The sequence below is a fragment of the Notechis scutatus genome, chromosome 1 (genome assembly GCF_049901735.1).
Source record: "Notechis scutatus isolate UNSWTSFEM ecotype Mainland chromosome 1, rNotScu1.2, whole genome shotgun sequence".
Classification (NCBI taxonomy): domain Eukaryota; kingdom Metazoa; phylum Chordata; class Lepidosauria; order Squamata; family Elapidae; genus Notechis; species Notechis scutatus.
In genome coordinates this window covers 215,717,073-215,743,367 of record NC_142009.1, presented here as the reverse complement: position 1 = coordinate 215,743,367, position 26,295 = coordinate 215,717,073, and the positions used below count along the sequence as shown (strand labels likewise).

The 26,295-nt window shown below is 36.5% G+C and overlaps 1 protein-coding gene across 4 annotated transcripts in view; it reads left to right on the top strand.

The window, feature by feature from the left end:
* The window catches only part of KALRN (kalirin RhoGEF kinase), a 554,985-nt gene that overhangs the window by 294,319 nt on the left and 234,371 nt on the right, over positions 1 to 26,295 (top strand). For all 4 annotated transcript variants that reach the window (XM_087950201.1, XM_087950195.1, XM_087950194.1 and 1 more), the window contains exons 6-9: positions 11,736 to 11,858; positions 17,071 to 17,262; positions 22,041 to 22,172; positions 24,276 to 24,506. In XM_087950201.1, the coding sequence (XP_087806327.1) occupies positions 11,736 to 11,858; positions 17,071 to 17,262; positions 22,041 to 22,172; positions 24,276 to 24,506 (678 nt within the window). The remainder of the gene's footprint in view (positions 1 to 11,735; positions 11,859 to 17,070; positions 17,263 to 22,040; positions 22,173 to 24,275; positions 24,507 to 26,295) is intronic.

Below are 26,295 nucleotides of genomic sequence, written 5' to 3'. Positions count from 1 at the left end.
CCCCCCTCCACTTTCTCCACTCTGGGAGGGGGCAAAACTCAAGCTAATATATTGATTGTGTAGTTTGCTCAGGGCTGCTAGCACTACTGCATTCTTTTCATGGCTATTTCTCACAGAGTACCTACATATTCTCTTGTAATCCCTTCCTCTGCAATCTCTCTGCTTTGGGCAGTGGGTAAGGAAAACAGCCAGTCAAGCATAGGACAACACATAAGGACTATAATTATGATCAGGTTGTGAATGAAGGCGTTTGTATTAAGTTATTTTTTCACCACCACTTTGAATGGTTGCTGAATGTGGCAGTTGATAAAATGGTACAATTTTTTTTAGTGGACACCTCTGTTAGAAAGGCTGGCATGACATCAGCCCCCACCCCCAAAAAAACCTTTTCAAGATATCTATGTCTATTTTTAGAACACTGCTGTAACAGAAAAATATATATATATATGCAGAATTCAGTCTTTCTAATCTTAAGAATCAAGATTGTCTTAGAAAGTTATTGGAATTAGTGTTGAGATATAAAGCACATATGAAAAACTTTACATTCTTTTAAAAAACCAAAGGTCTGGCAAGGAGGGATTTTTTAAGTGAAGAAACAAAGTGGACTAGGCAGGAAAAAAAATCTTAAGCACTGCAGCCAAGCACAATATTTTTTCAAGCAATGTTTCTTTTAAAAATTAGCAAACAAAACAATAAAGCTATTAATACTGAATTTAACTCTAAAGTACTTCAAGAATATTTGGATATTGAATTTTTATTATTATTAGATTAAATAATTTTAATCTAATTTTGTTTTACTATTATTAGATTTTATTTTATTATGTTATTTTATTATATTTAAATTTTATTATTATTAAAAATATATGAGTAATATCTGGGTATTTGAGTATTTGGGTAATGTTTATGATCCCATAAAGAATAATTCTATCTATCTATCTATCCATCTATCTATCTATCTATCTATCTATCTATCTATCTATCTACCTACCTACCTACCTACCTACCTACCTACCTACCTACCTACCTACCTACCTATCATCTATCTGATTGCCCTCTTACCACAAGGTAACAGTTTACAATATCAAAAACTTAAAATTTTATAAAACAATATGAATTAAATACTGTAATATAAATCGATTAATATTCAACCCAAACTAAAAGATGGGAGGTGGGGAAAATAAGATTAGTGGAAGGGGAGGTGGGATCTGTTATGTCTGTCAACCATCCCAAACGTGAACCACTCCCATTGAAGCCCCAAGTCACCTGGCAGAGCTCTTTATACAGGGGATCAGGGGTGTCAAACTCAATTTCATTGAGGGTTGCATCAGGGTTGTGTTTGACCTTGGGTGTGTCCAGCTCAATGTCACTCATGTTGGGGGCGCCTGAGCACTCTGCCAGCGAAAACAGGTTCCCGAGCTCCATTTTCGGCTGTGCTGGCCTCCTGCAACCCTCTGCCAGCAAAAACAGAGCTCAGGAGGGTCACCCTCCTGAGCTCTATTTTCACTGGCAGAGGCACCACAGGCCGGTCCTTCACTGTTTCCAGGGCAGCCCCGTGGGCCAGATCTAAGCACCCCGTGGACTGGATCTGGCCTGTGAGCCTTGAGTTGCACACCCCTGCCATACATGTTTTGGATTTATTTTCAAAATTCAGTATCATTTCAAAGGTTTTGTTGGAATTTTTCATCTTGGCCACAGTACCCAACCAAAAATGTATTTTTGATCAGAATTTGAACGTACATTATGTTTTTTGCAGGAATTTAATTTGCAAAATATTTTGTATAAATTTAATCCGACCACCAGGGGTTATATGTTTACTTCCTATGCCTATACTAGGCATAATAGACTGAATATTTTTTAATAAAATACTCTTATCTAATTGATCAGGTTATAAACTCCAAGATTAATTATATACTTATCAGATCATGCTCTGATCGGATTAATCTTTTAATTTAAAATGTCAAGTTAGTCAATGATGGATGGTATTTTAATACTTCTATATTACTGAATGATATTTTTTAATCTATTGTATATTAAGCAACAAATGTTATAGTTTTTTTTTGAAGTCAGTGGTAATTCAGCAAGGCTTGGAAGCTCGATTGTGATTTATGCAGCTAATAAAAGAAAACAGAAATTTTGTTTACCAGTAGATAGATATCATGACTGAAGAAAGTGTTTTGATATGCAAAGAACTCTACAGAAAAAAAACATTTAAAAGCTTGTATGTTCACTAAGGTAAAGCTGGTTGTTTTCTATGCTAAACAGGAGGAATTTTCTTTGAAGAAATTGAAATATTGGGATTCGGGCAAAAAAGCTGGCAAATTGCTGCTTATCAGTTGTAATGGTTTACATGGCATGTAATGGAACAGATTTTCTATTTGCATCAAAGTGATCTCAAAAAGTGGAATAAGTATTCCATTCACTCTGCAAATAGTTAGAAACAGTTTTGGCCATCCTAGTGGAGTATTTCTGCTGGGCAATAGCTACAGCAAATGCAATTCTTTTTATTTTATCCTAAACTACATGCACTGGATTTCGTGCTTCCTTGATAGATAATAGTTCTGCAGCTGACTTGCAACTGATATCCACTTCTCTTTCTGCCTATGGAGAGAGACTATACAAGTCCTCAGTGTGTTCATGCTTGTAACTTTAGAATGAGTGAAAGCAAAGAAATTAAATGACAGTTTAGATAAAATGGAAATACTGGGGATCTATATCATATATCATCATATGTCGTCAATCATCTACATATCATACTGTACCTTATTCTTGTCTTGCTCTTATGGGTGGTATGTATGTTCCTCCATGTCAGGTCCTCTACTAGAGGCCCAGAGGTGGTATTCAGCCAGTTCTGACTGGTTCTGGTGTACTGGTATCAAAAATTGTGACTGGTTCAGAGAATCGGCAGGTACTACATCTGGCTGGCCCTGCTCATCCGCCCACCTCTCACCTCTCCTATATTTTGTTTTTTATTAGCTCACCTGATTCACGCAGCAGAGCGGATTGCCGTGCCTCAGCTGAGTTAAAAAAACAGCACAGCTCACCATCGTTGATAAAGAGGGCAGTCTCTGAGCCCTTTTCGCACACATGCAAAACGTGAGTTTGGCGCACGCACACGTTAGGCGTGCCTGCACAGCTCACCAGCATTGATACAGAGGGCGGTGTGTGAGCCCTGCACATGCACACGAAGCAAACTCTCCAAACCGGTAGGAAATTTTTTTGAAACCCACCACTGCAGAGGCCCGGGAATGTGATGGTTCTGCACAGTATCTTAGCTGTTCCTAACACTTATTGTTTGGAGATCTTCCCTATTCTGAAAGAAAATATATTGTAGCTTAGGTCACTCTATCACATTAGAAAAAAGATACTTTCCAAAACACGCTGTGCTGTTTTGGAAATACTCAACCAAAGGCTGGATAATCATGGAAGGCAAGCTCATAATACAAATCTCTTTACTCCATTTTCCTAAAATAATTCAGTTACTGTAAATGGAGAACAGCACGATCTTGGTTCTTCGGGGTCCTTTAGGAAAACTGCAGTGTTCCACAGTGCAAAAATTTTGGCCACAGCAGCTGAAAAATGTGCAGCTTCTGCCGTAGACATTGGTGATGCAAACTTGCAACTTCATTTGAGGAGGGTAGGTAACAAGACCCATATTTCTGATCTCCCAGGGAATGGGCTCCTAGAAAACAAAACAATCCCATTTGCTTGCAGCACCTGCAGGGCTGAGTGCTAACTGGATTGTAAAATCAAAACATTGTGTTTGATAGAAACATGTGCCAGAATGAACTCCAGATCTTTCACACTGGAGGAGCGTTGGATGCTGCTGTTTTCCTGAACATCCATCCAAATTGCAGTCTTGGTGCTCTGGGTATTGTTAGCATTATGAGCAATGACTTTTCATCCTTCAGCCATCTGTAAAGAACTTGGTCTATGTTAAACAGTCTGTGAGTCTGATCCTTCCAGATGGTCCTTTTTAAAAAATTCTTATTGAAGGGAGAAACGGAACAAAATCTCTGACAAGACGTTGAAGTGGGTCTCACGGTATTCTATGGAGTTTTGAGTCACTATATCTATGATTATTGAATTGAATTGTCCATTAGACTTGGCTTCCTTAACCTTATAATCATTTTGTTCATTTAGTATAAGTAGGGTGATTTGTAATTCAGATAAAATTATAACATCTGGTGTTTCTTTTCATCTCCAGTTAACTTCTGTCTTTCACATCCTTTCTCTCCCTTCAAGAATCAGGAGAGCAGATACAATATAGAACAGCAGCCAAGAACTGAATAATAGGGAGATAGTTATGTTTACCAGCTCGGCTTATCCATTGTTTAAGGAATCATGGTTAATCGAATTAATTCAACTACTCATGTTTGCCTGATATACTAAACTATTAATCACATTGTCTATAATTGAACAATATGCTAAGCTGACCCATTGCTGTCTAGTTTGTGAATCTGAATGTTGTTTCAACATAGGTGAGGGGTGGGGTGCTTTGACCTGGCAGATAAGGTAATAGACTCCTGCAAAACCAAAAAAAAAAAATCTATCTTTTCAGTATTTCAATGCACAATTTAAAAGTGGCATTTTAATTCCCTTTCTATATTTGGCCTTTGTTCAATATCTTTCTGCAAAAGTCCATGATCTTAGGGCTTATGTGTTGGTTTCAAAATATTGTATAAATCTAAATGTTTCCCATTCACTATAGAAAAAGAGTATAGAACCGTGGTGGGCAAACCTATGGCACACGTGCTGGAAGTGGCATGCAGAGCCATTACTGCCAGCACACGAGCCCTTGGCCAGAAAAGGTCTACTGCGCATGTGCGTGCCCCGCCAGCCCATCACCTGATTGTTGGGATCTGGCACGCATGCGCGATGATGTGGCAGCATGCAGGAGACGCATGTGCAGAAGATGTGGTGTGTGGAGGGGGTCACGCACACAGGCGTAAAAGCACGCATGGGTCATGTGCACATGCACACGGGGCATGGGGGGCCATATACATTGCCTTCTGGGCGCAAGCGCACAAGTGCGCATGCAATTATCAGCACAGGAGCCCAAAAAGGTTAGCCACCACTGGTACAGAATAAGGATAACAAGTGATAATGGACAAAATATTAATGGGAAAGATATATATCTCCTGTTTAAAAAGAGTTTTGGAATCTCACCCTACAATTTCTTTATAGCAATGAGAAATGTGACACACTATCATGCTGATTTAGAATACTACGTGGTGAATTCTCTTTAAAACATCTGGGAGCCAGAAGTTAATATTTAGCACGCAAAATTGTATTCTTTTCTCTACAAGTATTAGAAATGGCTTACTAAGCATTTGAGCACTAAATCTTTAGACAGATCTCCTGCTCTATTGGACTTCACAAGATTTCATGTATTTTTTTCATTATTATAATTTGGAGATGTTGCAGAAGTTTTATGGAATTCAGAAATCATAAATGAATGCCTCCTGCTTTTCAGAACAATAAATAAATAAAAAATAAAAAAGGATATTAAACCTTAATATTTCTGGAAGTCTTTCAGGCTGGCTTCATCGTTATGCCCACAGATTGAAGCAGAGTTCAAATTCTGAATTCAAATAATTGCAAAAGAGGAATTTGAAATTCAGATCAGGTACCAATGCAGATGTGACCATTCAAATCTGAAAACTGCAGGCATAAACCAAGATAAATAAGTATATAGGATCAAAAGCATTCTGTATGTATACAAAGTGTACCAGACCTTTGCATGCTGGTAGCTGCCCTGAAAGGTAAAACTTCTGATGGAGATACATTTGTCTACCTCTCCATTTAATTTTGTTTCATTCAGGTAATCTTAGTAATTATGCTTTTCTGCTATTTTTTCCTTCATTTTGTTTATGCCAGCATGTAAACAAGCACAGACAGACACAGTAGAGTTTCTGATTGCTTTTGTTGATTTCTACTAACATTGTGTTGTTTGAAACTTACCCAGAAAGACTCTATCTTCAGAATCTAATGAGAGGAATAGAGAAAAAAGCAGAATATAAGTGTATTTAAAGTGCCACACTGTAGGGCAGGGGTGTCAAACTCGTGTCATCACAGCATTGTTATGTATCACAACTTTTTTCCACTTCACTAAACCAGGCATGGGCATGGCCAGCACATGACACATCCGGCCTGCAAGCCACGAGTTTGACAGCTCTGCTGTAGGGAAAGAGTGGAAGAATCTGAAGGTGAAATTAAAAGAGGAATCAGCCTAGAACCTCTACGTTGCCACAAGCAAACTAAGTTTGCCCATCACTCCCTTGAAGTCCATTGTTAGCTGAAAATACTTCTGTGCATATGCATGAGTACCAATAAATCAGCTTAATTGAACCTTCACGGCTCTGATCTTTTGTGCCTGACAGACACTGAGAGAAACTCAACATGATGACAAAATTTAAGAAAGGGAAATGTATGACAGACAGTCAACAGTCAAAATTATAAGCAGAATAAGGGCCCAGATAAAATTGGAATATTAAAAGTTTTACAATAAGATTTTGGAATTATTATAAATTTTTTAGTTCCCTCTAATGTCATTTTTGAAATCATGAAATTGCTTATCTATGTCATGTCGTATAAAAACAAACTCAGGATCTACTTCCCATGAGAGTTTGTTTTTATATGACATGACATAGATAAGCAATTTCATGATTTCAAAAATGACACTAGAGGGAACTAATTTTTTTAAGTAGAGGAATGATATACATGCCTGTAAGATGAGGCAATGCATTATGACAATGAAAATGTTGAAGAAGACTTTTGAAGACTGGAATTTAAAAATAGTAGCCACAACATCAACAATACCAGTAATGGTAAGACAAGATAGAGATGGTATTGGAAATTGATTTAAAATTGACAGGCCAAGATAATGACTTTTAAAAAGGCTGTTTCACTGAATCTGCAAATGAAATTGGCTGAATTTTTAAAATGGAAATAAAAATGGCAAACTAAGAAAGTCACCAGGGTAATTTTTTCCTATTGGATTTATACAAGAAGCTTGTTAAAGCCTTGAAAAATTATATGGAATGGGACAAAGAAGAAATGAAGAGAAATCAAATCCTATACCAATATTTGAATACACTAAAAATTTAAGATTATTAGAAGTAAAAGGAAGGAACACAAAATTGGCTTATTTGATCACGGTTAAAACAAGATATGTTGTTACTCCTGGCTATTCTTTATGGACATTTTGCTTACACCAAAAGTGAAAAGATGATGTTTTATGGATTTATTTATAGATAAGAGATGGGATATGGAATGGAGAAATAAAAGTTTGTAACTTCAGAAAAAGTTGAGGAGTTACTAAATTAATTTATACTTGTGATTAAGGTTGGGAGTCACTTCTTTATATATTTCTTTTTCTTTATTACATTTTCTTTTCTCACTTTCTTTGCATGTTTTTTACTCATTCCATTTTCTGTTCTTTCTTTAGGTTTAGTTTGTATTAGATTTTACTATTATAATCAACAATTTTCATTAATACTACACGCATGTATGTATGTCAAAGAAAATTACCATTGGGAGCCTTTTTTACTTTCTGAAGCTTATTTTCGAACAAAAGATCTATGAATCAAAGGGTTTTTCTATGTGATGTGAATACTGTTCGAAAAGCTGCTTCAATAGTAGTAAATAGGATGTGCATTGCAGAGTGTTCTTCAGGATAATAATTGAGGGCATTACTGACATGCCCCCCACATACATTTATTACTATGGTGCAGTATCCCTGATGGAATTGTGCACCTTAATTAATTCATCCGTAGTATGAAAGTACATGTCTGACATTTATGATTACTACCTCCTTCGTAAATCTTGTAAATTTTCTTCTAAGGATTTGAGTGTTTAAGGTGATATTTATATCAACGTGTGATTTTAGAGTATACTTACAGATAGTTGCCATTAGTAGGATGCTGTAGCAAGACCATAAAAACAAGTACAGCTGGTCCTCGACTTACTACCACAATTCAGCCCAAATTTTCTGTTGCTACGTGAGACATTTGCTAAGGGAATTTTGGCCCATTTTATGACCTTTCTTGCCGCAGCTTTTAAAGTAAATCACTGCAGTTATTAAGTTAGTGACATGGCTGTTAAGTGAATCTGACTTCCCCATTGCCTTTGCTTGTCAGAAGGTCACAAAAGGTGATCACATGACCTTGGGATACAGCAATGGTCATAAGTATGAACCAGTTGCCAAACATCTGAATTTTGATCACAAGACCATGGGGATGCTGCAACGGTCATAAGTGTGAAAAATGGTCATAAGTCACTTTTTTCAGTGCCGCAGTAACCTTGAACGGTCACTAAATAAACTCTTGCAAGTCAAGGACGTCCTACATGCTTCTTCATTTCTTCCACTCAGCTTCTACTTCCAATGTTAGCAGCTAAGCAAACCGGGAAATCTCACTGATGATTAATTTGTCCTAACAACGTGTACATATTTCAGGGCTTCACGTATATAATATCAAACAAATGGTTTGCTGAGCCACCTTTGCTAGCAAAAAAGAGTCCAGCGGGAGCAATTAAATAGATTGTACTAATTTGTTTGCTCAATCACACTAAACCAAAAGACTAGAATTGCAAAAGAATTCTAATTAATTATTAGGTGTGAACGGGATCTTCATTTTAATATCAGTTGAGAAATTAAAATACATGTATAGGGATCTAGCTCAGATTTTTAGTTTATATATTTACCAAAATATTGCATAGAGGAATCCTGCATACTATCTCAGGATTCCTTCCAAAAGAAGAATTCAATAAATTAAACGCAATTATGGAGCACTTAACAATTCTGTGTTCCTACTTTTCAAGCAGAAAACACAGGAGATAATGAGCTAGAGAGATGATTATCTTTAAAAGACATTTATCTGTGAAAGAATTTATGATATTCAACTAAATCACCAGGGAATTATAAAAGATTGATGGCCTTATATTTCTTGGGGGAATATGAAGACATGCAGCTATAGGAGACACATCAGCAACTAAGGAAACATGTGTCAGTTTGTCTACCTGCACAAATTTCCAATTATATGAGATTTGAACTTCAACAAGGCATAAAGATTATTGAAAATAAGATATTTTTGTTAAATTTGATATCAAGGTTACTAATTTTAAAGGTGATAGCCAAATATTCATTATAGAAAGGTTTTCCCCCACCCCATGAATTTTCCAGAGTTGTTGTTGGATTCATTGATACATATGAACCATATGAAGAATGGTTGCAGGTTTTGGGTCTTGCTAGTCTAAAGAAAAGAAGAATTAGGGGTGACATGATAGCAGTATTTGAGAGGCTGCCACAAAGAAGAGGGGGTCAAATTGTTCTCCAAAGCATTGGAGGCAGGACAAGAAATAATGGTTGGAAACTAATCAAAGGGAGAAGCAACTTGGAATTAAGGAAAAACTTCCTAATAGGACAATTAACCAGTAGAACAGCTTGCCTTCAGAAATTGTGGGTTCTATTCTATTCTATTCTATTCTATTCTATTCTATTCTATTCTATTCTATTCTATTCTATTCTATTCTATTCTTTCCAATTACTGAATTCATTGTTCCTCTCCCTTTAGCATCCCATAACATTTTTCCTTCATTAAGTAATCCAACTCCATTAAGTAACCCAAGCATCTTTCTCCGCTTTATTCTTCATCATAATTTGATTGTGATGATTTTTAAGTAATCACATTTTACCAAAATAGTTTGTTTCCTTTGATCATTTTGTGTAGTAGAAGTACTGTTGTGGGTGTGTATTGGTATGTATGTGTGCTTGCACATAGTATGCCAATACCATTACAAGACAGAATAAGACTTTCAACATAAACTTTACGAAGGGATGTAATGGATTTTTTTCTGTGGATTTCTTTTTACCAATGCTCCTCTTATGCATCAATCTTTTTCATTTTAAGTCGCATGCCCCTCTTAATGAGGAACTGCAAAGGAGAAATAAACCAAGACGGTGCTAGGCCAAATCATGAAAGATTCCACCCTGAGTTAGTTGTCTTGAGAGAAGCAGTTCTGCTTTTGAGCAAAAAAAAAAAAAAAAGATTAAACCACGCAAAACCAGCCGGAACTTAGAAAAAGCCACTCTAGTTTTTGACCTAATTTCCTCAGTAGAAATCTCTATAGCTATATGAGGAATTCTGGGAATTGAAGTCCACAAGTCTTAAAGTTGGCAAGTTTGGGGACCCCTGCTCTATGGCAAAGTAGCTCAGTGTCCTGTTTGCTTCAAAAATATTAGCGTTGCACCTGAGTCTTATAATGTGTTCCATCTACTATACTTTTTTCAATACTCTTGCTTCAAACAAGCTACCACATGAAGATAAGGTGTTGCTGTTCTTTGTTATCTTGCCTATTGTGCACCAACAGGTGTTATAGAGTAGAATGCATTAGTTTTCTATGAGTGATTAGAGCTCTGTAAAAAAATATGAGTGTCCTGGCTTCAACTTCACAACCACCATTTCGTTTTGCTTACTGTACAAAAACATAAAGTCCAGGTTACTATGGATGGTGCTTGTTAACCAAGTTTTGAGGCTCACCTGATAATTGGTACATATTCCAAATGTGAAACATGACATCTTGGATTGCTGGAAAAAGTAATCTGGAGTACAACTGGAATAATGGGAGTCGTATTTCTCGGCCACTGATAATAATAGTTATATATATATCTCCATTCTTCTGTTCGTAGTGCAAATAATGACTATGGCTCTTAGCTGTTGATTTTAAAAAAAACAAACCCTTATTATTATGTGCTATCTCTTTTGTATTAATTGAATTCCATGTAAAGCTGTCCTAATTAAGAGCCACTGCTACATTTAGACCAAATGGATTGAGAAGATCAAGAAAACAAGAATCCTGCTTACAGAAATTTAATTTGTAATTAAACTCCATTGGCCTGTTTTCTTCTCGCATGTGGAATAACTAGTACACTAAAAGCAATTATAGGATTGAAATTATGAATAGAAAAACTTGGCTTTGCTGCTGGAAAATATGATACGGCAGATTTTCAGAGCCGCAAACTCCATAGGTATAAGGATCATTTGCAATATGAAATGTACTCAAAACATATCTTCCTCCCCCACCTATCTTTCTCTATCTCGCTTGTCTCATCTGCTAAATTTCCTTTCATCCCCAGCCAGTTCTGAAACATTCTCTGCTAGTTTAATATATCCTGCTAAAGTTTTATGTACTAACATTAAATCTATTGACAGAGTGTTAAGTATATCTTCATATGTCAGAGGGGCTTTTTTCAAGAGGCAACTGGACTTTCTGATTTTTTTCTTTGAAGACATTTCACTTCCCATCCAAGAAGCTTCTTCAGCTTGAGTTCTGAAGAAGAGCTGAAGAAGCTTCTTGGATGAGAAGTGAAATGTCTTCACAGAAAAACTAGGAAGTCCAGTTGCCTCTTGAAAAAGCACCTTTAGGACAACCATGACCTGGATGATTGAGAATCTCCATAGACATATATCTTCATATATTTGTTCTTGAACACTGATTTATCTTTTGTAGGGTTGATTTTTGTAGCAGCCATATTAAGCATGAATGAATGACGACTACATGGATGGCAGTAGTATAACACAGACCAATGAATTCAATGAATTCAATTAATGTGTTTATTTAAATGTTGCCTCTCAAATTTAATCTCAGTTACAGTTCTGAACTAAAAGACAAAAGACTCTTCTTCCATGCCTCTTTCTGCATTTCTGAACATAATAGGGGTTTTTCTTCTTTTTCAGATGTTTGATTGGATCAGCCATAACAAAGAGTTGTTCCTGCAGAGTCACACTGAAATTGGAGTGAGCTATCAACATGCCCTTGACTTACAGACCCAACATAATCATTTTGCTATGAATTCCATGGTGAGTATATAACAGGTTTTCTCTTAGGAGGTATATGAGATAGATATAGTATAAGAGAGTAGGATATGGGGAACCAATTAAAGGAGATGAAGGAATCCACCAAATGCTTGATCAGCAAAAGATCAAATTGATCATCTTGCAGTAGCTTCTTGTTATATAAAATTTTAAAAAACTGTCTTTGAGAATAGTGCTATCCAATGAAATTTTTACCAAACATACAGTATAGCAGGGGTGTCAAATTCAATTTCATTGAGGGCCGCATCAGGGTTGTGTCTGACCTCAGGGGGTCGTGTGGTATGGCCAGGGTGGACATGTGGTTGCCCAAGTGTTCTGCCAGTGAAAACGGACTCCCGAGCTCCATTCTTGGTTGCAACAGCCTCCTGCAACCCTCTGCCAGCAAAAAATGGAGCTTGTGAGGGCAACATGCAGCCCTCCCGAGCTCCATTTTCACTGGCAGAGGCACCACTGTCTCCAAGTTGGCCCCATGGGCCAAATCTAAGCACTCCATTGACTGAACCCGGCCCACAGGACTTGAGTTTGACATCCCTGCAGTATAAAGATGCTTTTAATGTGATCATTAAATTAAAACTTAATACTCAACTAGTTTAATGTTGTACACATGTGGTTTCTGTTTGTATAACTTAATAACATCTTCTAATGAAAATGTCAAATATGACTTGAATGCCTTCTCTAATTACTTAGCCAGTGAAATGCTTATTTTCAACTTTAGTATGAATTCCAAAAAAACAAATCATTGTATACTGAAGTTTTCATTTTTATTGCTTTAATATTCAAAAATAAAGGGAGAAAAGAAAAAGAAAAACAGAAATCAAAAACAAAGGACAGCCCACAAACTGCAGGGAAACCTGGCTTCCATTCGCCCAGGCCTTCACTATGTTTCCATTTTTGGTGTTTTAAAAAAATGTTTAATTGGTTTTATTATATATTTTTTTTATTGTTGTGAGCATAAACAGAAAGAAGCTACAGACTGGTGATCCAAGAATGTAAATCAGTACATTAACATCTTTACTAAAATCTTTGGAACACAATATTAATAAGTGTAAACCAAAATAGGCAGTAAGACAAGTACATGTCATATACTGTAAGTAAGCAACTACTCACACTTTTTATATTGCCAATAAAGTGAGGCTGATAGCTGACTTTCCAGCCTTTCTGGGGGTTGGAGGGGTGTCAAGAAAAGTGAAAAATAATCTTTTGTTGAATTAGTTTCATTTTAAGATATTCTTTTAGTTCTTAGCCAATCATTGGTTGATATGGCATATTCCAGCTGGTTATTCCAAAGTTCTTGCAAACAATATCCACTTAGCAATATTCATGAATTTTTTTTTTTTTACAAAAAAAATACTGCAGACTTAAAGTTGTTACGTCTACAACTTTTGTTCAATTATGCTAGCTATTTGGGGTTTTAAAATTGTGCTAATGCATCTGAAGTAAACAGTGATGGGTTCAAAATGTTTTACCAGTTCTGTGGGCGTGGCTTGGTGGGTGTAGTGTGGCTTGGTGGGTGTGGCTTGGTGGGCAAGGCAGGGGAAGGTTACTGCAAAATCTCCATTCCTTCCCCATCCCACTAACCTGCTTTCCAGCTCCGTTCTCCTGTGCAGAGCAACCAAAGAAGACCCAGCCGATCAGCTGGGACTCAGGAGGCAGAGAATAGATGGGGGTGGGGCCAGTCAGAGGTGGCATTTTCCGGTTCTCCAAACTACTCAAAATTTCCGCTACCGGTTCTCTAGAACTGGTCAGAATCTGTTGAATACCACCTCTGGACATAAATCAAGAAAAGTTTTAATTTAAAAAAACCCACCATTTTGCAATTTTGTACAATCCCAAATTTATATTTAAACTCAATTTTGATTTTAAAAAAATCTTGACAAGATTTTGATTTAAAGTAGTGCCACCTTGCTTGGGGCAGTTTTCAAAACTCGATCATAGCAGATTGTTATGTAATAAGAGTTGAAGAAGTCACATAATTCTCTGATTATGACCATAATACTTTTTTACAATAAATTTTGTGTTCCATTGTAAACGGAAAATCTAGTTGAGGTTCTTTATGAAAACATTTTTAAAGTATTAATATGCTTAAAATAAATGTATTCATCTAAGGAAATCTCTAAATAAACAGAACAACCTTGAAATAAGATTAATTGTATTGCTTTTATTTTTCCCATATTGCAGTGGGACTTTTAAACATTTTCCCATGAAATAATTCTTCCTAGATATTTAAAAGCATTCAAGCAACAGTTGAAATCCTAATTATTACAAATTTTCATACAAACATTAGCTTCCATGGGAATTGTATAACTTACTCCTAATTAATTCAATAACCTCATACGTTGCTTATATTTATGAAATATATACACCCCTCAATCAGATCAGTCCAGATTCAACAAATTTGATACAGAAAATACATAAATATAGAAAATACATAAACATCAATGAGACATATCATATCATTAACATTTAATAGCAGTTTGTGTAGTTCCAGCTACTGTTGTACTCAAAATGTTCTCCACTAATAAAGCAGACCAATTGTTTTCATATGAAATTAAAATAAGAGGATTTCAGGTAAGATTTTCAGCACTCTAGAAGTCAACTCATTTAGTCATGAGAGTTAAATTACCAAACAAAATATGCACCAGAGCAAAGTGCAATGATGAAATTGTTTTTTTTAAAAAAATTCTGATACAATCACAACTTTGCATATCCCACATATCCCAATGATCAATTGTTTCCACATTTTACTTGTTGCATTCTTAACACAATCCAGCATGTGGAATAGGCCTTCTGAATTAAAATATCAGCTGAACTCTTAGGAACCTTTTAGCAATGTCCCCATTAATAAAACAGCTATAGTGTGAAATTAAATTTTGGTAGCTGTTAAGAATTCAAAGTCACTAAATATTATATTGCAATATGTAGATTAAGGATTATTCAGAAACACTTTCTATTACCATAATGCAGTATTACGTCTATAGATTAATATGTTATTAGAAAGGCAAACTGGCTTTAAAATATATTTGGGGATCTCATTAATTTAATTAGTTGCCTAAACCAAGTTACATTTTCCTTCTTAAGCACAAATCACCCTGATTGCCATTGCATATTTAAATAGTTCGCTCCACATGCTACTTATTCTAATTGAAGCTATTCATAACTGCTTTACAGAAACTGGCTTATGCTTTGATATAACCGTTGAGAAGGGGAAGTCATGACTTGAGAAAAGTGTGAATGCTGTTTTCAAACATGTTTGTATTAGCCTACCCAAACCAATTTGCCAAAAATTAGGGTAACTTGTACTTTTTTCCTGAAGTTATATATATATATATATATATATATATATATATATATATATATATATATATATATATATATATATATATATATATGTATGTATGTATGTATGTATGTATGTATGTATGTATGGCATTCGGCTTTGTTCGGATATTTTCCCACGTCATTGTAGTTGTTCTTTTAAAGTTGTACAGCGTTTCAGCAGAATCTCATCTGCCATCATCAGGCTTCTGTATAGTGTTCGAACAGACAAACACTATACAGAAGCCTGATGATGGCAGATGAGATTCTGCTGAAACGTTGCTACAACAAAAGAACAACTACAATGACGTGGAAAATATCGAACAAAGCCGAAATGCCATACATGTAAGTACCCGTGAAAACTTAAGAAAACATATATATATATATATATATATATATATATATACACATATACATATACATATACATATACATATACATATACATACATACATATATACATACATACATACATACATACATACATACATATATTAAAAAAACAATTTCAAATTTGCTGTAATTCTTTTAATGGCCCTGGGGTTTTCATAATCCCCTTGGCCCTCAGAAGTGGTCAAATGCTTCAAAACAAATAATAATTCAGCTTACATCATGTTAATATTGATCTCTTTCTAGCATCAGGAAAAAGAGCTTCTTTTTGTGGAAATAATTGGCTTCTTCTGGTAATGGGTTCTGCATATTTTGCCTCTGTCGCAGGACAAATATTTACTATATTTACTGTAAATCAGGAAAAAAAGAGAATAATTTCAATTGGAGTATTTTATAATCATTGTACTAAAAAACGCTCCTTTTTACACATATAGAAAATTAGGAACACTTTGTATTATGTCTGTACATAGACTGAAATTTGTTGGTATGATCTTTAACAAAATAGTATTTTGGTGCCTTTATTTATATACTTCAGAACAGTGGTCCCCAACCTTTTGGGCACAAGGGACAGGTTCTGTGGAGAAAGGATTTGCCACGGACCGGAGTGGGCATGGTTTTATGTGCTGCCTGATCCTGCAGATGGGCTTTGCTTGTTTGTGTGGCCCGGTTTCTAGCATACTGCAGCATGGTATGGCTCCATGGATCAGGGATTGGAGGCCCCTGCCTCAGAAAATGAACTGCATAATCAGAGAAATCATGTTGCCAGAATGGATTACATTATGCTGTAGATGGGCTTTTTAAATACTTCCAACATGAAAATGGCACAGTAAATCAGAAATGTTCCCAACCAATCTTTTTTGACCAGGTTTATCTTCAGATGCAGAAAACACTGCACAAAGAATGTTCTTCTCCAACCTCAATGCCCTCACTCCTCCTGACATGTGGAATTCAGCTTCTAAATTCTCACCAATAATCAGGCTGGATGGGGAATTCTGGGAGATAAAAAATCCATACATACGGACCGTGCCCAAGAAGGCTAATATAGGGACTGTATTCAGACACTGCATCTTTTATCTGCAGATTGATTACATGTTGCATCAATGCAAACTTTACCATATGATTTTGTTGACTATTCAGCTTGGCTTTTAGATTCTTTTCACTGCTACTTTGATTGTAAACGTTCTTCTTACCATCCTCAACTGTCTCCTTTTAAAATATTTTATTGGATTTTGTGATGGAATGTCTGGAGTCCTAAGAGAGAGAGGCTGTTTTTCAGAGGGCGAAGAATTTCTAAAGGAGTTAAGAAAGTCTGGGTGATAGGAAAGGTGGCCCTGCCCTAGCAATTCACAGAGTATATCTACAGATATGCGGAGAGTAGTTTTAGTCTGGCAAGATTCTGTCTGTAGGTGAACAACAATAAGGAAAGTATAATTTTTGTATTGATTGTACTAAAGTATAAATTTCAGTTCTCCCGTTTGATTTTTCTCTTCAGAATGCCTATGTGAATATAAATCGCATCATGTCCGTTGCATCCAGGCTCTCAGAGGCTGGCCACTATGCATCTCAACAAATTAAGCAGATTTCCACACAGCTAGATCAAGAGTGGAAGAGCTTTGCTGCAGCACTGGATGAGCGTAGCACTATCCTGGCCATGTCTGCTGTGTTCCACCAGAAGGCTGAACAGGTATGTAATTTTTACTGAGTCAGATGCCTTTCTGCCTTGTCTGTGGCTTTGATCTAGTTTAAATCACCATCAATATAATTAATACAACCTGTGTATTCCTTGCATTTTCCGACTGTTTCAAGAACTATGAGTCGGCAATTGTTTTGAGGCTCCTCTCCCCACTCCCAAAAAATCTTTCTCCAGCCTGTTCAATACAGTGTATCTCTTTTTCTATTGGCTTAGGCTAGATAGAGTGACGTGAGAGTGGAGTGTTAAGAGAAAAGCTCATGGCCACACAAAGGAACACTGTTCACAGCTGCATGCTAACCTACTTAGTGGGCTTAGGCTGCTTTTTTTTTTAATCTGTTATAAAAAGTTGAAAATTCATGCATTTAATTTAAAACCCATGTGTCAATAAATATGCTGTGCTTTATTTTTTAGACAAGCAAAACAATGGTTGAGTTTCGTTACTACATTCACCATATAGGTGTTGGTAATGCAAAGATGAGTACATGAAACATCTATTACCACCGCTTTGGTTTGGCTAGCTTGTGCATGCTTTTCTGCTCTAGTGACATTGAACTTCTGTGCTTAGCACATGTACATCTTAAAGAATTTGGTAGAAGCTCTTAACTAACCGATCTTCTGGCTGCTATTTCAGTTATTTTCAATCACAATTATTATTATTTTTAGAAAAAATGATTTCAAACATATTTTTAAAATATTCTGTTGTCCCTGCCAGTTTGTGGCAATAAAAATCAGCATGGGTTGCCTTCCTATCTTTTGTCCCACATGGTGTCACTGTTGCCTACAAAGAGATCCCGATAAAAGAGGTTTTCTTTGTCCAATTGATTAATGCTTAAGATATGTGAAGAAGAGGGGTACAGCAGAGCTCTAGTATTAAATATTTAGGTATCATCTTTTCTTTTCTTTTTTGCAACACTCTCCAGTACCTCTGCTGTACTCTCTAGAACTCTTTTTTTCAAAAGAAAAGATGAAATCCTTGGATTCATCAGTGTTGATGTTTGAAAGGAATACATCTTAGTATAACTCGTGTAACTAAGGAAAGCCACAACTTGTGTAACTATGGAGAGCCAGGTATCCCAATGATACATAATACTGTACATAGTTTTATCTGATTAGACCAAATGTTTTCTCACTCCTTTTTCATGTTTGTAGCAATTTCATTTATACCAATCTTTAAAACATTGCCATTTTCTTTTTGTGATGTTTTGGGGTTCATATGATATAAAAACAGTCTTCCCCTTTTATGTACAGAAAGTTCACTTTAATATAACTAAGATGTAATACAGGATTCATGAACAAGGAGGGAATAACTAATGGATCATAAATTTGATTCAGAAGGATATTTTTTTCCTATTAACATAATACTCCATAACCCATTTCAAACTTTTTTTGGGGTGTGTGGGGGGTAACATCCACTGAAATCAGTGGAATATTTTACCATTGAATTATCTATTGGATATCATTGCATTTAAATTACTTTAATTTGTTGTTTTTTAAAAACTGAAAATCTCTAGCTAACTTGTGGCCACTGAAATTCAGTTTGAACAGGAAAGTTCTGTGAATTTCAGGAACGCGCTCAGGATTCACTGAGCCGCGGTGGCGCAGTGGTTAGAATGCAGTACTGCAGGCTAACTCACTGTTCACTCCTGGAGTTTGATTCTGAGCAGCTCAAAGTTGGCTCAGCCTTCCAACCTTCCAAGGTGGGTAAAATGAGGACCCAGATTGTTGGGGGCAATAGGCTGACTCTGTCTGTAAGCCACTTAGAGAGGGCTGTAAGGCACTATGAAGCAGTACAGAAGTCTAAGTGCTATTGCTATTAATAATTGTAGAATCTGGAGTTTTTAATTCTGAAAAGGAAGAGCAACCGTGAGAACAAATTAATTATAGTATTTTATACTAAATTGGTTAATTAATCTAGCTCAGTGTTGTTTGTCTAGACTTTCAGGAGCACTCTATTAATTCATACTGAGAGCTGCTTTTAGTTTTCCCGCTAAGATTCTTTTGTAGATAAGTTGTGTAGGATTGAACCTGTTATCTTTCTATAAAACAGGGTGCTTCTGAACTAAATATTTTTGTCTGGAAGCATATTTTGTCTTAGAACATCTTCTGAAGGAAGACTAGTTCAGCTATTGCTTGACAATTTCCTTCACTTTCCTTTCCTCCCAAAGTATCATTTGTTTTTTTTTTTTCTTTTCTCTTTACTTTTGCTAACATAGTCACATAAATAATAACAGCAACAGCCTAAACATGGGGATCTTGAATAACCGAGAATAGGAAGCCTTTGGACAATTCAATCAAAATATAATCTGAAATTGCCTTTTTAATCCTGTGAGATTGTAATACCACTAAAGCAACACGAAAGATCTCGGGTTTTCTTTGCTCCCCTTTTCCTTCCCTTCAGCAGAAGGCAATCTCTTTGCAGGCAGAAATTCGTCTCTCTGATGAGGAGGAAGATCGTAGAATAGTAGTGATTGGTTCTGGTTTAAATTGCTGGAAGTCATCTCCATAAGAAAAGCATGATAGATCATAGCACAAGCTGGTGTTGTTCATCCATGCTATTCGGATGTAACTTCAGCCCCAGACTGTTTACTGCTTTTGATTGATGTCTGTTGTCATGTATATGTGCCAGTTTAATTTTTATCATTGAATGCTTTTTACTTTTGAAATAATCCTATGCTTCATATCTCTGCTCCTCTGTAAAGAGAGACAATAGATAATTAAATACATGTACAATAATCATTGATTGAATGATTATTGATTAATTATGTGCTGTCAAGTCATTGTCAACTCCTAAGAACCACTTAGATAAATTTCCTGCATGAACAATGCTCATTGTTCATTTTAATTATCGAATTTATTTAGAATGTGTTAATATGTTGAATGAAGGAAGACTTTGTTCCTGAATAAAATTGGAGTTGGATTTTCTTTTTAATCTAATTGGTGCATTGGTTGATTATCCTATTAGACATTGCAAGCTTGCAATACGTTCTTTTGGGATAAGAATGTTTGAGATAATACACTTCAGGGAGCATAGCATTTCAGGAGCCAGATACGGGTGAAACACTTTGAAAGCAGATTAGAAACTTTATATTACAGGGTTGTTTTTTTAATGTTTCTGAAATGTTGGAGCTGTTGGCTATTTTTTTTATTATTATACAGTTAAACTCCTTAAGCACAACAGAATGAGTAATATATAATGTAATTTAAAAAAATATGGGAAGATTAGTAAGAAGTAATGAAGCACAGTTAAGTGTGAGATTGTGAAGAGGTTTATCAGTGTGTCATGTTCCATTTGAAATAAAATAATTATTGATCAAGACTTTTGATATATCAGAAAGGCAAACGTGATCAAAGTGTGCATATATCATGGATGTAGGACTTTGAAGCCAACTCAAGTGATTTCTTATAGCTGATCTGTGATCTTAAAAACTATTATGAAATATAGATTATGGATCTAATTTCTAATACTTACCTAAAAATTCATTTGTCTTAAAGCAATTATTCCATCTTGATAATATATAATGGCTGTGCTTCATTTGGTTGTTATCCACTAGAATCCACTTGGGTTCTGGCAAATTAATATGTATCACAGAGCTCATATGGACTTGTTACAACAGGTCAACATCCATTTTTGGAGGACAAAAATATATATTACCTTTTAGGATTTCTCGCTCATTGGCAAAATGACCTCTGGTATATTTTCCATGTTCCACTTCTCAAAGCATTTCTCTGCTTTGGATGGTGCACTAAATTTGTTGCAGGGCGACCTCAAATATTTCATTGGCTGTTTTGCAGAGGCAACAATTCCCCATCAAATGAACCAGTGGCTACAAGTTTAGCCCATTAATGGTGTTTTGAGTTACCTTTATCAAAAAAAAAACTACAATAGCACAATGGTTATAAAACATACTTTATAAAATTTACTGGTTTGAAACTTAGTAGAATTTTTGTTTAAATTACTTTTTTTCCTGTCCCTGGGCTTCCTATTTTTCTCTGTATTTTTTTTTAATGTCCAACATTGCAGAATTTCATCGTTTCTCCAGTCACCAGAAACAGCAGAGTTGTACCCCAGCTCCCAAATAAAGATTATTTGGGTTCTTTGAATGCTGAGGATAAACCATTCTGTCTTGAGCGTCTAAAAATAAAAATTCTAATTTGTTTTAAAATTAATTTGTATTTGTGTATGTGTCTGTGGGGGGAGGGAGAGAGGAGAGGGAAAGGAGGGAGGGAGAGAGAGAGAAGTAATATTTTGGCTGCCTTATGCATTAATAATAAATTCTCCTAAATTAACTGCAATTATCTAAAGCAATTAGTTTCCTTCCACGTAATTTAGATTCCTATTTTTGTTTTGCCCTCACAATAATGTTTTTTTTTCTTAAAGGCAGCAAAAAATACAGCTTTTTATTTGCTTTTGGGGAGTGGAGGTAGGGGAAGAATCCTTTTACAGATGATTTTGAAATTTTGGAAGTTGTCCAAAATTGTTTGGGAACTAAAGAATTTAATGAAAAACAAGCCAGAGCCCTCTTGAGTCTATCAAATGAATTATGAAGTGATGTGTATTCTGGACCACATTTCAACTAGAAAATGGCATTATAGTTTTGCTGGCTGTGCTGTGTTATGCTACTTTTGCATTATTACATGTTTTTGTTAGAGATGGAAAGAGATGGTGGTTTGTTTGTTTTTTTAGAGATGGTGTTATGTTTTTATTTTGGTACTTAACTAAGCTGTTAGATTTTTGGTAACGAAGTAAATTCTTCTTGCAATTCTTTCAGTTTTTGTCTGGTGTAGATGCCTGGTGTAAAATGTGCAGTGAAGGAGGTCTCCCCTCGGAAATGCAAAACCTGGAATTGGCCATCCATCATCATCAGTCTCTTTATGAACAGGTCACTCAGGCTTACACTGAGGTGAGTGTTTCTAGACGGATTTTTAATAATCACCAGGAGATTTCACAATGTAATTAACAGAGATGGTTGAATATGCAAAAGGAGAACTGAGGGTTATGAGCTATATAATTTATATGACGTGTTCATCTGGTTTTTCATTCCATGCTGATATATTAAATAGCCTAGCTAATGGATCTTCTGTAATTTTTTCCCTAGTACTATCAAGTTTCTTATTCAGCTCAGAAGATGGTGCAATTTATGCTTGTATTTAAAAGTAATCTCATTTTCTTATTCCAGAAATGTCTGTATAGGATTGTAGCCTGAGTTACAGGCTACAACAGACTTTACTTAGGAGTGTAAAATCATTTTCAAGCTGTGTGATTCTAATAGCAATTTTAGGAATCCCATGGTGTAAAAAATACTGTCCTCAGGAAGATGAGTGATGCAATCCAAGCAATTAGCATCAAGTAAGTTACATTGGACGTCGTCTTCAGAATTCCCTAATACAGGACTGTCAAACTCAAGGCCTGGGGGCTGGATTCGGCCTGTCGGGTGCTTAGATGTGGCCTATGGGGCTGCCCTGGAAACAGCGAAGGACTGGCTCATGGTGCTTCTGCCAGAGAAAACAAAGCTCAGTGAGGCTACGCAAGGCCCTCACGGGCTGTTTTCGACTATGATGGCCTCCTGCAACCCTCTGCCAGAAAAAAATGGAGCTCGGGGAGGCCGCACACTCCATTTTCACTGGCAGAGGGCTGCAGGAGGCCGTCGCAGTCGAAAACGGAGCTTCGACAACTGCTGTTGAGCTGGCCAGGCCCACACTGGCCATGCCTCTGGCTATCCCCAGCCACCCTGAGATCAAACACAACCCTGATGCTGCCCTCAGTGAAATCGAGTATGTTCCCTCTGCTCTAATACAAACCTATATAGCTTGGAATCATTTGTTCAAGAATGAATTTGCTTGCTTGACATGGTCTAGTTCAGAGAGAATACTGTGAATAGCCAACCCATATCTTCCAAGAAATCAAAAGGGCTAAGAAAATAAATAATCACTTCTGAATTGCATGCAGAAATTAATCACTAGTCAATGAAGCATTGATGTTACGTGATAATAATGATAGTCTAGTAAGTATATAGGGCTGCTATATTTTGCACCATGATATTTTCAAGTAATCCCTATATTGGAAATCACAAGGGTATAATCAGTACCCTGTTCTAGATAAGGCCATAATTGGGGCACCAACTTGAGCAAAGGCCTTCCTGTTGCAATAGGAGCCATGAATTCAGAAGAACCCTGAATTTGCAGGTCTGCTCTTTATAGGAGAACACATCCCTATCATGACTCAAAGATAATAGGACTGTTTCTTCCACATCCTTTATTTCAAGACATTTTATATGAAAGGAAGGAAGGAAGGAAGGAAGGAAGGAAGGAAGGAAGGAAGGAAATATATGATTTAGAACTTAATTACCTGGGAATTTTCTAGGCTTTGCTTCAGTTCTAATATCTGCTAGTTAACTAATTTTTGCTAATTAATTAAATATGGATTCCTCTGAGGCAGCACGTAATGGATGTAGTATTATCGTAATACTAATGCTTGATAATCATAAGCAATGGATCACTGAAGAAGACACTGAATTATTAGAGAATCAGGGTGAGTTTCACTTTTAAATGTATGAGAATATAACAACTAAATTTTCTTTTGAAACTTCTCCAACCAAATAACAACTGAGTAAACTAAAGAGTATTACATTCTTCCGTATGACATTTTCACCATGGCTGCATTTTTTTACAAATATATTTTATTTATCAAAATTTTTGGTCTGCCTAATAACTTCAGGTATGTCTCAATAGACATGTAACAATAAGAGAAAAACACCTTTTTACCAGAAACAATACAACTGGTTTCCTGAGATGAAAGTGCATTTGCAAATTATTTACTTGAAATCATTTATCCAATGTCTTTCAGAGATTCAATTCTAACCAAATTTACAGAAGCAGCAAAAAAAGAGATCCTTCCAAATTTGACTTTTGACAATATTTGACTTTTAACAAACAGTATACATGCAAAATATCTGGTACAATCAGTTTTTAACAGCTTGACAGAAATCTCCTCCCGTATCTTTCAGGTAAGTCAGGATGGAAAAGCTTTACTGGATGTCCTGCAACGTCCCTTGAGTCCTGGAAACTCAGAATCCCTCACTGCTACAGCAAATTATTCCAAGGCTGTTCACCAAGTTTTGGATGTGGTCCATGAGGTCTTACATCACCAGCGACGCTTGGAGAGCATCTGGCAACACAGGAAGGTTCGGTTACATCAGCGGCTTCAACTTTGTGTTTTCCAGCAAGATGTTCAGCAGGTAATATAATAGCTTATTCATATGCGAAGCAATGATTAAATATAGTCCTGTTCTCCACAAAACAATGCTATCTCCATCATTAAGGACAATTCCTATAGACTTTAACCAACATGATCCAAGGTAACGAGGGCCAATTTATATATATATATATTCTTAAGTTTTCGCAGGTACTTACATGTATGGCATTCAGCTTTGTTCGGGTATTTTCCCACGTCATTGTAGTTGTGCTTTTAAAGTTGTAGCAACGTTTCGGCAGAACCTCATCTGCCATCATCAGGCTTCTGATTGTGTCCGTCTGTGAGTCAGGCCCCCACAGTTGTTTCAGTTTTAAATTTGGGGCAGCCTATTGCTGTGCCAGAATGGTTTTTCTTCATCCTGATTGGTTGGGAATCTAGGTCTGTGTTTATTGGTCTTGGAGTTTGCTGTGTTTTGCTTGATTGGTGTTTCTAATATCTTCTGTCTGTTTAGTGGCTCTTTTTGTGTCTTGATTGGTTGGCAACATTGTGTTCCTTTATTGGAGGCCTTTTGTGCAGCTTGGCTCCGGGTAAATGGACGGCTATGATTTGTTAGGAAGCTAGGTTTCATCTGGGTGCCTGGTTGGGGTGTGTTTGAGCTGGAGGTATCAGAGGGGATCTGTTTGTGCCCAGGTGTTTGCCTGGCTAGTGGTGTGGAGATTTTTTTGTTTGTGAGTGCAGGCTTGTCAATCATTTGGAATATATACACACACACATACATACATACATGTATGTATGTATGTATTATGTATGGTATTATGTATGGTATTCAGCTTTGTTCGGGTATTTTCCCACGTCATTATAGTTGTGCTTTTAAAGTTGTAGCAACGTTTCGGCAGAATCTCATCTGCCATCATCAGGCTTCTGTATTGTGTTCGTCTGTGAGTCAGACTTTTACAGTTTTTTCAGTTTTAAATTTGGGGCTAGCCTACTGCTGTGCCAGAATGGTTTTTTCTTCATCCTGATTGGTTGGGAGTCTTGGTCTGTGTTTATTGGTCTTGGAGTTTGCTGTGTTCTGCTTGATTGGTGTTTCTAATATCTTCTGTCTGTTTTGTGGCTTTTTTTGTCTTGATTGGCTGGCAACATTGTGTTCCTGTATTGGAGTGCTTTTAGTTTCCTGTATTTTAGGCTTTAGTCCTCGCTAGTCCAACACATGAAAGCAACAGGTCATTGCATCAACTTCAATGGCACCAAAACCCTTGCCACTATAGAAAACCCCAGCTACAGAATTATCAGAGAAGCCATAGAGATTGAAAAAAGACCTGAAAGCATGAATAGAAGAGATGATTCTACCAGACTGTCAATCATTTGGAAGCCTGCATTCACAAACAAAAAAATCTCCACACCACAAGCCAGGCAAACACCTGGGCACAAACAGACCCCCACTAATACTTCCAGCTCAAACACACCCCAACCAGGCACCCAGATGACACCTAGCTTCCTAACAAATGATAGCCGTCCATTTACTCGGAGCCAAGCTGCACTAAAAGCCTCCAATACAGGAAACACAATGTTGCCAGCCAATCAAGACAAAACAGACTACAAAACAGACAGAAGATATTAGAAACACCAATCAAGCAGAACACAGCAAACTCCAAGACCAATAAACACAGACCAAGACTCCCAACCAATCAGGATGAAGAAAAAACCATTCTGGCACAGTAGTAGGCTAGCACCAAATTTAAAACAGAAATGGCTGTGAAAGTCTGACTCACAGACGAACACAATACAGAAGCCTGATGATGGCAGATGAGATTCTGCCGAAAAGTTGCTAC